Genomic DNA, 13,184 nt, shown 5'->3' with positions numbered 1-13,184 from the left:
ATTATTATTGTGGCTGTTGTCGTTATTATCATTTCCATTATTATTGTTGTAAAATAGTCGATAAATAACAAATTTCATTAAGTTAATATTTTTATCGTTCGTTTAAAAACATTTAGGTAATAATAATACAAGTTCCTTTATATTCTTTATTTAACAGGTCGATATTTTCATGAATTTTCCTACAAACGTCATGCCAATATGATTTTAATTAAATGCATATTAGAGATTTTCTTTGGTAACTCTATTTTCATAACGATACAATGAAATATGCAGATATTGTTGAAAATCAATTAAATTACAACAACAACAACAACAAAAACAACAAAATTCTTTAATTTTACATTGATATTTGTATATTTTCAAATTTCCCTTCTCTAAACAGTGTTTTAAAATAAACTATTTATTATTGTGAGAATTAACGTATGCCATGAAAATTAGCAAGACTCATCGAATTAATTTGATACTTAATGGAAAATGTCCAGTAATAGTACTTGCAGTAATGAATATTCATCTATTTCAAATGACTTATACTTGTAATGTACAATTGTGATTCATTAATTATGGACTATTACTACGAAATGTAAAATAAACATAATTTCATGACGTAGAACTTAAAATTATATATCGTAATTTTAATGCTAAAATGTAATTAAATACGAACATAATAGATGAAATCTAATGGATTAAATATATGATTAATTTCTGTTGAGCGACTAATGCATATATAATTAAGACATAAAATAATGATTTATTTTAAGTTATTACTTTGAGTTTTAACAGCATTTGAGAATGTTGGAAATTTAATCAGCTAACCATGACGAGTAGTTGCAAAAACCATATTAATTTATACATTGTCATCGGAATAATGCAAATTATTTTGTAATTACAAAATACCGCTGGACACGCGTATATCGCACATTATTTTATTCGTTGAAAAATTACGAATAATATCTATGTTATCACTTGATACGACAGCTTTTTCTTTGTTGTTTTGATTTGTTTTTATTTTTATTTTTCAACAGTGACCCACTTGCAATAATAATTCTTCAACAAACAAAAGTGCCCTCGAAAGTCTAAGAACGTTAATTTATCGTAACAAAAAAAAGAAAAAAAAAAGAAGAAAAAAACACGCGCACAACAAGAAAAGTGCGAAGCTAAGACTAGTTAATGTAATAATGTTTATAAAATTGTAAAGCAGCTGGACGGCTAGAATATAGAACGTATATCTGCGAGACATTTTATTCAGAGAAACCTCTTCGCGGAAAGATGAATGATATTAATGTCCAAGATACTTAAAAGAAGCCAATCTAAATGCGTCTTGCGAACGTTGCGTCTATTTGCAAACATTTATGCGACGGTCGTATTTAGTCTTTAAAAAATGAGTGTTGTCAAGGTCGCGCGAGCGACTCTTTAATAGTCGTGCTTGAATTGAGCCCGAGCGGCTAAGGAGTTGGCGAATGAGGGCGGGAGATTTGGTGGGAGGAGGAGGAGAAGGAGTAGGATGGGGAGGGGGGGGGACGTGGGGGTGGAAGATGGCAGATGGCGCATTCGCCAATAAGGATTAATGGCATAATAGCAATTGAAATGCCCTTGTCGAACTCTAAGGGCTCCTTAAAAAATAGCCCGACAGTTTATAAAATCCTTGTCTTTCTTAATTGCAGATCGCCATGACCGAGTCGACATTCAACATCTTGTGGATGGGCAATCACCCAAAGCCTGACATTCTTCGTAGTCTGCTGCCTTATCAAAAAGTGAACCACTTTCCCAGGTACATTGGCGATTTCTCATCGACTCATTACCCTCTAAGTCTGACTCAGTCACTCGCCTATCTCTCTCTCACTCGCGACGCGCGAAGACTCGGTAAGCAGCCGCTCCAGCGAGAGCAATCGCGGCTAATCTTAAGCAAAATACATATTATCCGTGTATTATTGCTCATCGCTCTGGCAATAAATGCACATTTATTAATTTAGCGAAAGGCAACGTGGCGGCTGTAGCTACGTTAAATTCCCATTCGGCACGTGCGCCATGTAAACAAATTAATTTCGCGTTACAAGCGCTTGATAGGACGAGGGGAGCGCGAGATCCCGCGGATATGTAAATGCGCGACGCGTAACGACGTTGAAAATAAGCCTTTGTCACGCGCTCTTATCCGTAAATGAGATCGCGCAGATGAGGAGCGATCGGCCGGTTGTTACGTAAGTCGGCGCCTCGACTCGCGCACGGCCCACTCGCCCACCTCGACTCAATACTGTACTCCTCCCTTTCTCTGTCGGTAGGTCGTACGAGATCACCCGGAAGGATCGGCTGTACAAGAACATCGAGGCGATGCAGCGCAGCAAAGGGGCGCGCAATCTCGACTTCATACCGCAGACGTTTGTGCTGCCGAATGAATCTCGGGAGCTGCTGACCGCGCACTTTAGGTACCGCGGACCCTGGATCGTCAAGCCCAAGGCCAGCTCTCGGGGCCGCGGTATCTACATCGTCAACAGCGTGAGTTGCGGCCGAGACGCTACCGGCGGACTCCGCGACTTTTCCTTTCCGGCGCTCGCGACCCCCTTTTAACATTACGATTAAAAGAGAAATTCCCGTGCCAATAGTTGCACTAGATTATTTATTGGCCAATTACCGAGCAGTTGTACCTGGCGCTCGAGGAGATGTGAAAGGATACGCAATAATAATAATAATAATAACAATAATAATAATAATCTTTCTCCCGTAGGCTTGATTTTTTTTATTTTTGTATTCTTTTTTTACTCATTTTTTTCCTTTTTCCTTTCATCCTTTGTTTTTTCCTTTTCTTTACTTTTTTGGTTAAAGATACTTTCTCGGCTTTGAAAGCACGGACGAGAGCAATTCGTTCCGTCCGATTTTAACAAGAGCGTTGTCCCGCTATTGCTTCTGTGGAGAAAAATTTTTCATTCATCGCGCTCGTCGAACGAACGATTAGCTTTTCATTCGCGACATTCGCGCCTCTTTATTCGCAAGTCAAGTTACGCTGTTTTTTTTCTTTCTTTATATTATCATTATTATTATTCTTCTTCTTCTTCTTCTTCTTATTATTATTATTATTATTATTATTATTCTTGTTATTACTATTGTTATTCTTGTTATTACTATTATTATTCTTGTTATTATTATTATTATTATTATTATTATTAGGCACTTAAGATATGGATTAGTTGACTATTAATTCTATCTGATTTGTCTGATAGAAATATAAAATTGGCGTTTCGTATTTTAAAAATGTACGATTATCATTGGGCTCACTAATAGCAAAAGTTTTTCTTTATTTCGTTCATTCGGTCCCACTTAATAGCTTTTCTTTGCCAACGGGATACTATTAATTATTAATGGTAATATATAGTAAATATCATCGAAGCGATGATTTTTGTAATATTAAGTTTTGAACGAATTAATTACTCAGTTTTGTCATAATTAGTGATGAGAAATAAGAAAATAATGAATTTAATTTTATCATGTATCGTGCATGGTAACGACATAAATTATATAATTTCTTAGATAATATTTGGCCTCGTAATTTCAGCAAGTCTTAATATATTCGAGGTCGCTGATCTATAATAATATAACGTTTTTCTTTCATTCCGGAAGAATGAGCTGGTACACTCACATGCACACACACATTCCTGTATGCGCGTAATATTATTTTTCAATTTATCTTTATTACTTGCACTAAGCATAAATTATCGACGATCGAAGGATTTTTTTTATTTTTTTTTATTTATTTGATACTTAAAGGTTGAATAAGAGTCCCATTCCTATTATGATTCTACGATAAATAAAAAATTTCACAGTCTCATGCTCTTGACTTAATATTCTTCGTAATAAGCAATCGACCATTTAAATACGCATTTTATTTCCAAACGATTTTGCTTCTTGCATTATCCAACCAACTCTACCAGCACAAAGCGTTTTATATTATATTTTTTACTTATCTGTGGAGTTTAAATCATCCTGCCTCGCCAATGCAATGAGAATCTGTATAATTACGAAAAATTATTTATTTAATAACAATTTTAATGGGGTGTGTATATATGGTACGATGAAAAAATAGAAAATAGTGTAGTGGCGCATGATATTCGCCTTTCATTGTCTATATACGTCTATGTATAGATATTTAAAGGTAAAAAAGTATAATTCAATAATTCGATATAAATATATATATATATATTAATGAAAAATGATCGGCATAATGTTTTTTGAAAAATTACCGCTCAAGATATTGGGTCAATAAATTTCCAATTGCTTTTAAAATTCACAGCCGGAGAAAATCTTAACCGACGAGTCCATCATCGTAGCCCAGTACATAAATAATCCGCTGCTGGTTGACGGACACAAATGCGATTTGCGATTGTATGTGGCCGTAACGAACTACGATCCACTGTTGATTTACCTTTACGAAGAGGGATTAGTGAGATTCGCGACAGTGAAATACGATGGTGGAAACCAATACGTCTGGAATCCGTGCATGCACCTATGTAACTACAGTATCAACAAGTTTCACGTTGACTATGTGAAGTGAGTTTTTTCGGCTAATTTAAATATTGGTATTAACAAGCTACTCTTTCTACTTTTCACCAAACTCCACTCTCTCTCTCTCTCTCTCTCTCTCTCTCTCTCTCTGTTACATACGCGCGGGCTTTCCAAAAGCTTATGTTTGCATGATGGAGCTTAAATAATAGATTTGTGTACAATTGTTCTATGCTTTAATTTAATAAATAATAAAATAACACTATTCTGATTATTAACATTATATCAATGCCATAAGCGTAACGATTAATAATTTTTGTTTTTGGTTTTAAATCTATTCACATTCAAAATAGAAGTAAAGCATTGCCATTTAGATTTATAGAAAGTTTAACACCAATATATTCTCGTCGAATTCTATTGGATAATTATCAAAGTCGAGATTTATTACTTAGTATAATTACTTATTATCTATATTTAAAAACTCATACTTCATTGTGTACATTTATGATATTAAAAAGGAATGTTATTACGTAATAAATAAATTTAGAAACATTGTTAGAGAATAATGCCTATGTTAAAATTTTAAAACATTATAATTTCTTATTACAATTTTGTTTCTAAAGCTTACACAGCTTATTTATTCAACAAAACTTTTAAGAATATAATCATTCAATATACTGATTTAAGTATCTTTGTAAAACTAAGCGGAAGATTTATTTGCTTAAAAGTATCATGAAATGTAAATACAATAAAATATCTCTATTTTCATGCCGAAGTTAATGATAATGTTTATAAAAAAGTAAAAAAAAAAAAAGTTTGTAAAGATTCATGATTACAAAGTCAATTATTTATAGATTCGAAGAAACTTTTTTTTTTTTTTTATAAACACTTAATACAATATAATGTTCAAAAAATAAAATGATATTAATGTTTTTAATTCTTATCTGTTTAGTTTAACTCGAAATCTCCATTTGAAGTTTTAACTTTCACGTACTGCAAATTTTTAAGCTTATACAGATTTGTGAAAATTATTTCATTTTTTATATAATAATTTTATAAATTTCATTACAATTTTGCAATGCTAAATGTATATGACATTTAGACGAAAAAGTTCATATTTCTATATACACAATTATATTGTATTATGTATTATAGTGGCAAATTTGATAATTCAATCGCAAGTAAGAAATATTCAAATATTAATTTCATTAATTCTTAATGATGTGTAAGCTTTTTATGAATTCTTATTGTTCGCAAACTTTATGTTGTATTTCATTAAAGTATCATGAAGTGTATAACATAATTTGTATAAATCATTATAATTAATATGATTAAGGTAAATAATATTTAAAATATGGAACCGTACATAAATATTAAATAGAGTTAGCAATTTCAAATTTTTTGTCGATTATTGAATAGAAGATTTCAATTAGCGCTATTTTCAATGCTATTTATGTTTTGTAAATATACATTTTATTATTACTTTAATTTTATGCAAATATTTATGCAAATGAAGTAATTAGCAAATTTTCAACATTATTCATAATTTTTTTCTTATAATTTTGTTTGTATTTGAATTCATTATTATTATTATTATTTATTAAAATTTGTATTAGCTTTATTGTTCTTTAAAATATTATGTTCAAATTATTCTGTAAATATATACAAAATAATTACTAGAAATTCAATTTCATTAATTTTAATGCCTAATTGATTAAAATAATATTGAAAATTTTATATAACTTATTCGAGCACTAATGTATGAACAATCAAATAGCAGATTCTCAAATATTTATGATATTCTAATATTATAATATAAGCAAAATATTACGTTACTCGTTATACTTTTTTATTTCTATTATTCAAAAATATATGAAATAGTCGCAAAAGTGGACTGACATGAGTAATATGAAATACTTGTAAATTGTAATTAGGCAAAATAAACAAATGTGCTAAAGTAAGTAAATAATTGAAAAGTACTGTATTTACTTGATTATTAACAAACGTACACAAGGGAATCGTACTTGATGATCATTAATAAGAATTACATAAAAACGATAAATAAATTTTAAGCTGGAAAAATAATTATATACATTGATGATCGATAGTTTCGTCTTGTTTTTAAACTGTTTTTACTTAATTTTGTATGAAAAATTTGCAAAGTGATATATAATATATATTTATAATTTAGTTTAAATATTATTTAAATATTTCAAGCGGGCAATATTTTTGCGTTAATGTTATGTTCAATTGTGAATGAAAATAAATGAAGGCTATGGTTATTGGCAACTGCTACTGACGTGCACATTCGGCACAAACAATTTTTATTTATTTGTTTACGTTTCTAATAATCTTAATAATAATTTGGTTCCAAAAATTTTCAAAATTTAGAAGATCGTAATTTAATTATTCTGATATAAAATTCTTATACAATAACGATTTATTTTTGTTTTATCTGTGTTTTACGATTCATAGATAAATATCGAAAATCAACTGTTAAGTAATTAATTTTAATTTATATATGTCAATTTCTTGATTACTATAATTTGTAAAAATGCTACCATTATTATTTAGCTTTGCTTATCATTGTTATTTAAATGTTTTTATAGTTAAGCGATAGTGCTTAAAGAATTCTCAAAAATTCCATTTAAAATGTTCCAATTTTAAATCCGTTAATAGTTTCGGTTAGAATTAATTATTGCAGCATGTAAAATAGATTTAAAAATGTTTGTGTTAAAATACGAGGTGCGAAGTGTACATGAAATAAATAATGCCATATAAATGGTGGAAATTTACTCAACTTTTCCAAATATAAATATTAATAATTTTGCGAAAAAGTTTTTAACGAAAACAATTAGAGTATTATTTTAATAACTTCATTTGAAATGAAAATACTACATATTAAAGTAAATTGTATTCAAGAGCTGTTTATTTTTATATAAAAACTATCGATAAAAATAAGAGTTTTAAATGCCCAATGCTTTTATTAATGATGCAATGTACTTTTCATGCATACAAATTTGTTTAAATATTGTTCGGAAATTGTATGATATTATTAATAAAGTACTTGAGTTTTTATATTTAAATAATAAAAATACGCTTAAAAAGAATTATTAAAAATTCATTCGATATAGGGAGTAATTATTTGAAAATAACTATATTACTTTTAAGTAATTGTGAATAAATAAATTTCGAAAGCAATTCTCGTTTCCTCTTCGTTTGCATTTACACAAATGCATACGAATAACAAAGTTAAATGACTAAAAATCTAATGTATCTATTTTTATATAATAATTAAAAATGTTGAAATAACTGTGATTCCGATATGGCAAGCGCAGAAACGTTTATCATCTTTTTTTAAAATAGTATAAATATGCATTTTTTTCTTCTTCAAAAATAGTATTAATTCTTCAATAGTACAATTCGTAGTAACTAATGAATAATTATTAATCGTTTAGGAGCGAGGACCCGGATGCGGAAGATGTTGGTCACAAATGGACATTATCGGCTCTCCTCAGGCATTTACGATCCATCGGTCAGGATACGGAATTACTTATGCAACGAATCGAAGATATCATTATAAAATCTATTTTGGCAACAGCGTCTGGAATCATTAGTGGCATTAAGCAATTTGTCAAGCATCCCGACACTTGCTTTGGTAATTATATTATTTGACAATTTGAGTGTCGAAAAAATTGCCTAAGATTTATTGGAAAAATTATTTCTTATACTTGTAATCGACAAGTGCATCAAACAACTTGTATAATCAACAGCATCGTCAGTTGGATCTACAAATATACAATTCGTCTCCAAACTTTATCGATATTATTGTAATTCTACATATTTATTAAATTAAAAAAAAAAAAAAAAAAAAAAAAAAAAAAAAAAACAATTGGATTATTTTTTAATTGAATAAATTATGAATTATTGAGATAAAGAAAAAAAAAAGAAGATTAAATAATTGCTACGTTAACGCACCCATCGATATTTGCAATCGGGAATGATAATATCTTATGTCGATATTGTAATTATAAATGTTTTCTTTTTATAAATACATTGGCATTACGGTAGAGGTATTAATTGTCCGCGCAATGCTTGAAAAATTTTAAAATTTAAAATCTCATCTCTAATCACTATTCACATAATGTATTGTCTGCCAGCGCATAAGTAATCGCCTGTACATAAATAAGCACTTAATTATTTATTGCATAAGTTTTATAACAATTACGTTAATAATGAGCTCTACTGGTACCAATTTTTTTGTCATGCATAATTGCATTTTTATAAATAATATACAACGTATAAGAGTTATAATGGATAGTAATGTTCTTTCAATTGGCGTAGAGCTTTTTGGCTTTGACATTCTGATCGATGATACGTTGAAGCCGTGGTTGCTTGAGGTAAACCTTACGCCATCCTTGGGCTGCGACTCGCCACTCGATGTCAGATTGAAATCTGCTCTAATAGCCGATCTGCTTACACTCGTGGGCGTACCGGCCGTCGATCCCATTTTGCGACCTAAAAACTCAAGTTTACATAGATCTGTCAAACCCGCCAAGCGAATGACTAGCGTGAGTATACTCGACGTTTTCTTTCATTTCCACATGTTTCATCTTCTATAAAAGGCGAACGTTTGCTATTTAACAGCAAAAGTGATTAATCCGTGATTCATTAGGTTTCAATTCTTCTTATCGCGCAGATAATTGAAAGATCGTATAAATAAAGAGAATCTTTCGATACTCGCTTACTTTCTGGAATTATAAATTACAATAAAATTAAATGCATCTATTCTTTAATTTAATAGCGCATAGTTATTCGTTTTCTGTAGCCACGCGCTGCTCATCTTTATTACGAAGCAATCGATGTGCTGAAAGATTTATTCAATGAACTACATCAATGGCGTTTATTGAAATGTAAGGGAAAATTTTAAATATACATATAATGAAAAATAGGGATGGCAAGAAATTTCATTAAATTACACGATAGTCAATTTCAGTTGCAATTTTTTGTTAATATGTTCACGCCTATCATTGTCATGCAATACGATATTGTAAGAAACGTTGTTAATTATAGATATTAAATGAAAGAAAAAAAACCTTTAGTGTATTTCTCAAAAATGTTTTATCGAGCCTTTCATAATTGCTATTATCCATCGTAATAAATAGACAAATTTATCATTGTTATTATGCTTTAGTGTAGAAGAGTGCACTCGGCAGAGACACTAAATCAAAAGAAAAAGAAGATTGTCACGAACACGAGCATCACCAAGTCCAGTCTCAGTTCTGAGCAGCAACGAATTCTATCATCAGCCAAAGCCCAATTCGAGCGTCGAGGTGGTTTCGTACTTATTTTTCCAAGTCCTAAATCGTGGGAATTGTATTCACATTATTTGGGTATTAGACGATTATACATTCATTTATATTTCCAAAATTCTCTCACCGAATCCTTAATATTATCTGATTAGTTCATTTTATTAATATGTCTGAGAATATTATTTTTTTGTTTTGTTTTTAATATTTCATTTTAATTGAATGTTAGAAAATTTTCACAAATTACGACCAATTCATTCGCATATAATTAATGGTTAAAAACACATGCTTATCAAATATTTATTGAAAATTGAGTCTTAATATTTATAATGCGTGTAAATTTTGTTAATTCGTGTAAATTTTGTTTATAGAACGTACAGTTAATATTATATCTGTACAATTTGCGTAAAAAAAAAAAAAAAAAAAAAAAAAAAAAAAAAAAACACTGATCTGTCCAAAAATAATTTTCATCGGTGTTATTAATGGGCTGTACAGGAAAATACTCTTTATTTCAAAAATTAAAAAAAAAAAAATAAAAGATACAAATTTTATGGGCATTATACAATTGTTAAACTACAAGGAAAATTATTATTTAATAAGCTGTGAATAATATTATTGGATATTATGTTGAAACTCGTTGAAATAGATGAAAAAAGAAAGTATGTATTCAATTTGAATATTCAGTATTCAGCGAATAAGCTGCATTTGTTTTTAATGAAATAAATAATAATGATAAATAAATAATGTCTCATTGAATAAACATAAAAGTTTAAATTCCGATAGTCAATAATGTAACACAATTACTTTTTTCCTTCAATTCCTTAATATTCTATTTTGATATCAATATTCTATATTTGTAAATGAAAACTATTTAATATATATATATATATATATATATATATATATATATATATATATGATGTAAATGTATTATATTATCCGGTACAGATCCTGCAACGGGTATTCCAGTTGAGAAGGATCTTCTCGGTCCAAACAGAACACAGCATGTGTCAAGCATAAATCATAATTTAATGTTACACGAGCAATTGTTTCCGGCTACAAGCTGGACATCTGATTTCATAATGCCTGAAATAAAGTTGGATCGATTGTCAAGGTGATTGAATTTCTTATACTAAAAGAAAAAGGGCAAAATTGAAAAATCTATCAATTCTAAGATAATTGATGGTATTTATTATAATTTCATTATGCTTTTGAATGCTATTATTTTTAAGGCTTTTACTTACTAATTTTATTTAAAATTTAAAATACTTGCTAATATTGCTCGAGAGAGCAAGAGCAGCAGTCTAGTATCGTTGAATAAGAAAATTTATGAAAATTCAATTTTTTTAGATTTGAACGATACGAAAGAGCCTTGCTTAAAGGGCACAGGCAGAGTTTGGATCGAAATGACGGTAAAGAAAATGTTGATACCGACACACACAAGTACAAAATGCAAGTGATGCAGACGATGCGCGAAGGACATAAATTAAGGTTGTTATGACACAATTCTCCTCTAATGTTATTAATTTCAAATAATTCTTATTTATGAAAATTATCATAACTTTTAGTCATGTAGAAGCTAGAAAGGCTTTTGGTTTATATTTAGGACACATATTACGCAAGATTTCACAACAAAATCCCGATCCTGTTTGTTGCGATCTCGTAAGCAAGTTTTTGCAACAATCTGTGAGTAATTTAAGAACACCTTTCCTATTTACCGTGAGTACTTACCTGTAATTGAACATTCAAATTTATTAGTATAATTATCGTCCAAATGAACATAGAATAATCCTCTTGGTGAATTATTTTAGTTGCCAAGCAGTAAATTGAGCGACAAAGATAGAGCTGCGGTAACGGCCAAGCAGTTATCAGATTTTTTACATCTTTATAATAGAGAAACTGATGTTTACGAAGATACGGTTAATAGACCACGAACCATTCTAAATAGATTTTTTCAAAAGTTTATTTCGTCTGCCAGGTAAATAAATCATTTATAATTATCAACAAGTTTGCGAATGCGTACTTTTCAAAATTCATTTTATTATATTTTTGGGACCCCCGTAATGAGTTCTAATTAAAAAATTTATTAATAACGATTATATAGAGTTTTATTGGAGTAATTATATAATGAGAAGGTATAGAAGATTGTTTAGATTATATCGAGATACGTTATTTTATATTAATTTTCTCTCTCTCTCTCTCTCTCTCTCTCTCTCTCTCTCATGTTTACCTTACAGTCAATGAAATTACCAAGCGAATATTATACAGAAATTTGATAATTTAATCTCAATTGATTTTTACATTAATTGAACATTAATGTTTAAATGTTGATTAGAAAAATAATACGAAAGAATTTATCCGATATAAAAAAAAAAAAAAAACAATCGACATAGTCCTATATGGTTTTTGTCATATAATAATATAATAATGTAATTTCATTACAGTGAAGAAGATCTTGATGACGTATTGATACTACAAACAAAGTTATACAATTGTGCTCACACTTTCTTAGGACGCAGCGGTTTCGCGGGCAGTCTTCGAGGATCTAATCTTCTAGGCTCGCTACCGCATATAACCTCAAGAGTACACACTAATGCAAATATTTCGGAACAGTGTAAGTGCAATCAATTGAACAATCGCCAGAATAAAGCTCCAAGAACGTAATTCAAGAAATATTAACAAGTCGTTTGGTTACAAGAGCTGAAGGAAAATTGCAAATTCTGAAAATATTTACTTACCGAGTTAATTAATTGTGAATCACATTTTTCGTTAGCAGTAGGAAACGGGGTGTCAAAAAATTAAATAAAAATGTAAGTTAAATACTATTATAATTTAAAATCTAATTACTTAAATATTTGTTTCGAACTTTATAATCTGGTATATAAATTTTTAGAAATTTATTTACAATTTTTCAAAGAAAAATGTTTGTTAGTATTGATATTAAAAAAAAAAAAACATCGATAATATATATATATATATCCAGGCTATTTATAATAATAGAATATAATCAGTGCTTAATTTAAATTTTCGTTTTAAACCTAAAGCACTTTCAATAATTAGTAAAAATTAATTAGAAATTGTTAAAAATTCTTAATATTCCTTTATTACCGTATTAACTAGAAAAATTCAATATAATCTCTATTTACATTTTGTTCCCTTAATCTGTGTATATATATATATATATATATATATATATATATATATATATATATATATATATATACATACATACATACACACGCGCGCGCGCGCATTTAATTATTCTCTGTAATATTACATCATCATTTATTGAAATATTTTGTAAAATCATTAAACTTTACTCTCGATGCTTAAGCAACGAAACTCTCCTCATCCGAACTAAGAGGTTTAATACACAAATAATGATGA

General features: G+C 29.2%; 1 protein-coding gene across 1 annotated transcript; it reads left to right on the top strand.

Moving 5' to 3' along the window:
- The first annotated feature begins 1,665 nt into the window (after positions 1–1,665).
- Positions 1,666–12,492, top strand: TTLL5 (Tubulin tyrosine ligase-like 5). The gene is made up of 11 exons (XM_011498315.1): positions 1,666–1,768; positions 2,277–2,490; positions 4,280–4,536; positions 7,947–8,156; positions 8,795–9,059; positions 9,683–9,881; positions 10,746–10,911; positions 11,148–11,288; positions 11,366–11,516; positions 11,609–11,775; positions 12,242–12,492. Exons 1-11 carry the CDS (start codon positions 1,668–1,670, stop codon positions 12,459–12,461), a joined length of 2,091 nt encoding a protein of 696 aa, XP_011496617.1. The 5' UTR covers positions 1,666–1,667; the 3' UTR covers positions 12,462–12,492.
- The last annotated feature ends 692 nt before the right edge of the window (positions 12,493–13,184 follow it).

This window comes from Ceratosolen solmsi, unplaced genomic scaffold (assembly GCF_000503995.2).
Source record: "Ceratosolen solmsi marchali unplaced genomic scaffold, CerSol_1.0 scaffold14, whole genome shotgun sequence".
Lineage (NCBI taxonomy): Eukaryota > Metazoa > Arthropoda > Insecta > Hymenoptera > Agaonidae > Ceratosolen > Ceratosolen solmsi.
This window is presented reverse-complemented; position numbering and strand designations above follow the sequence as displayed.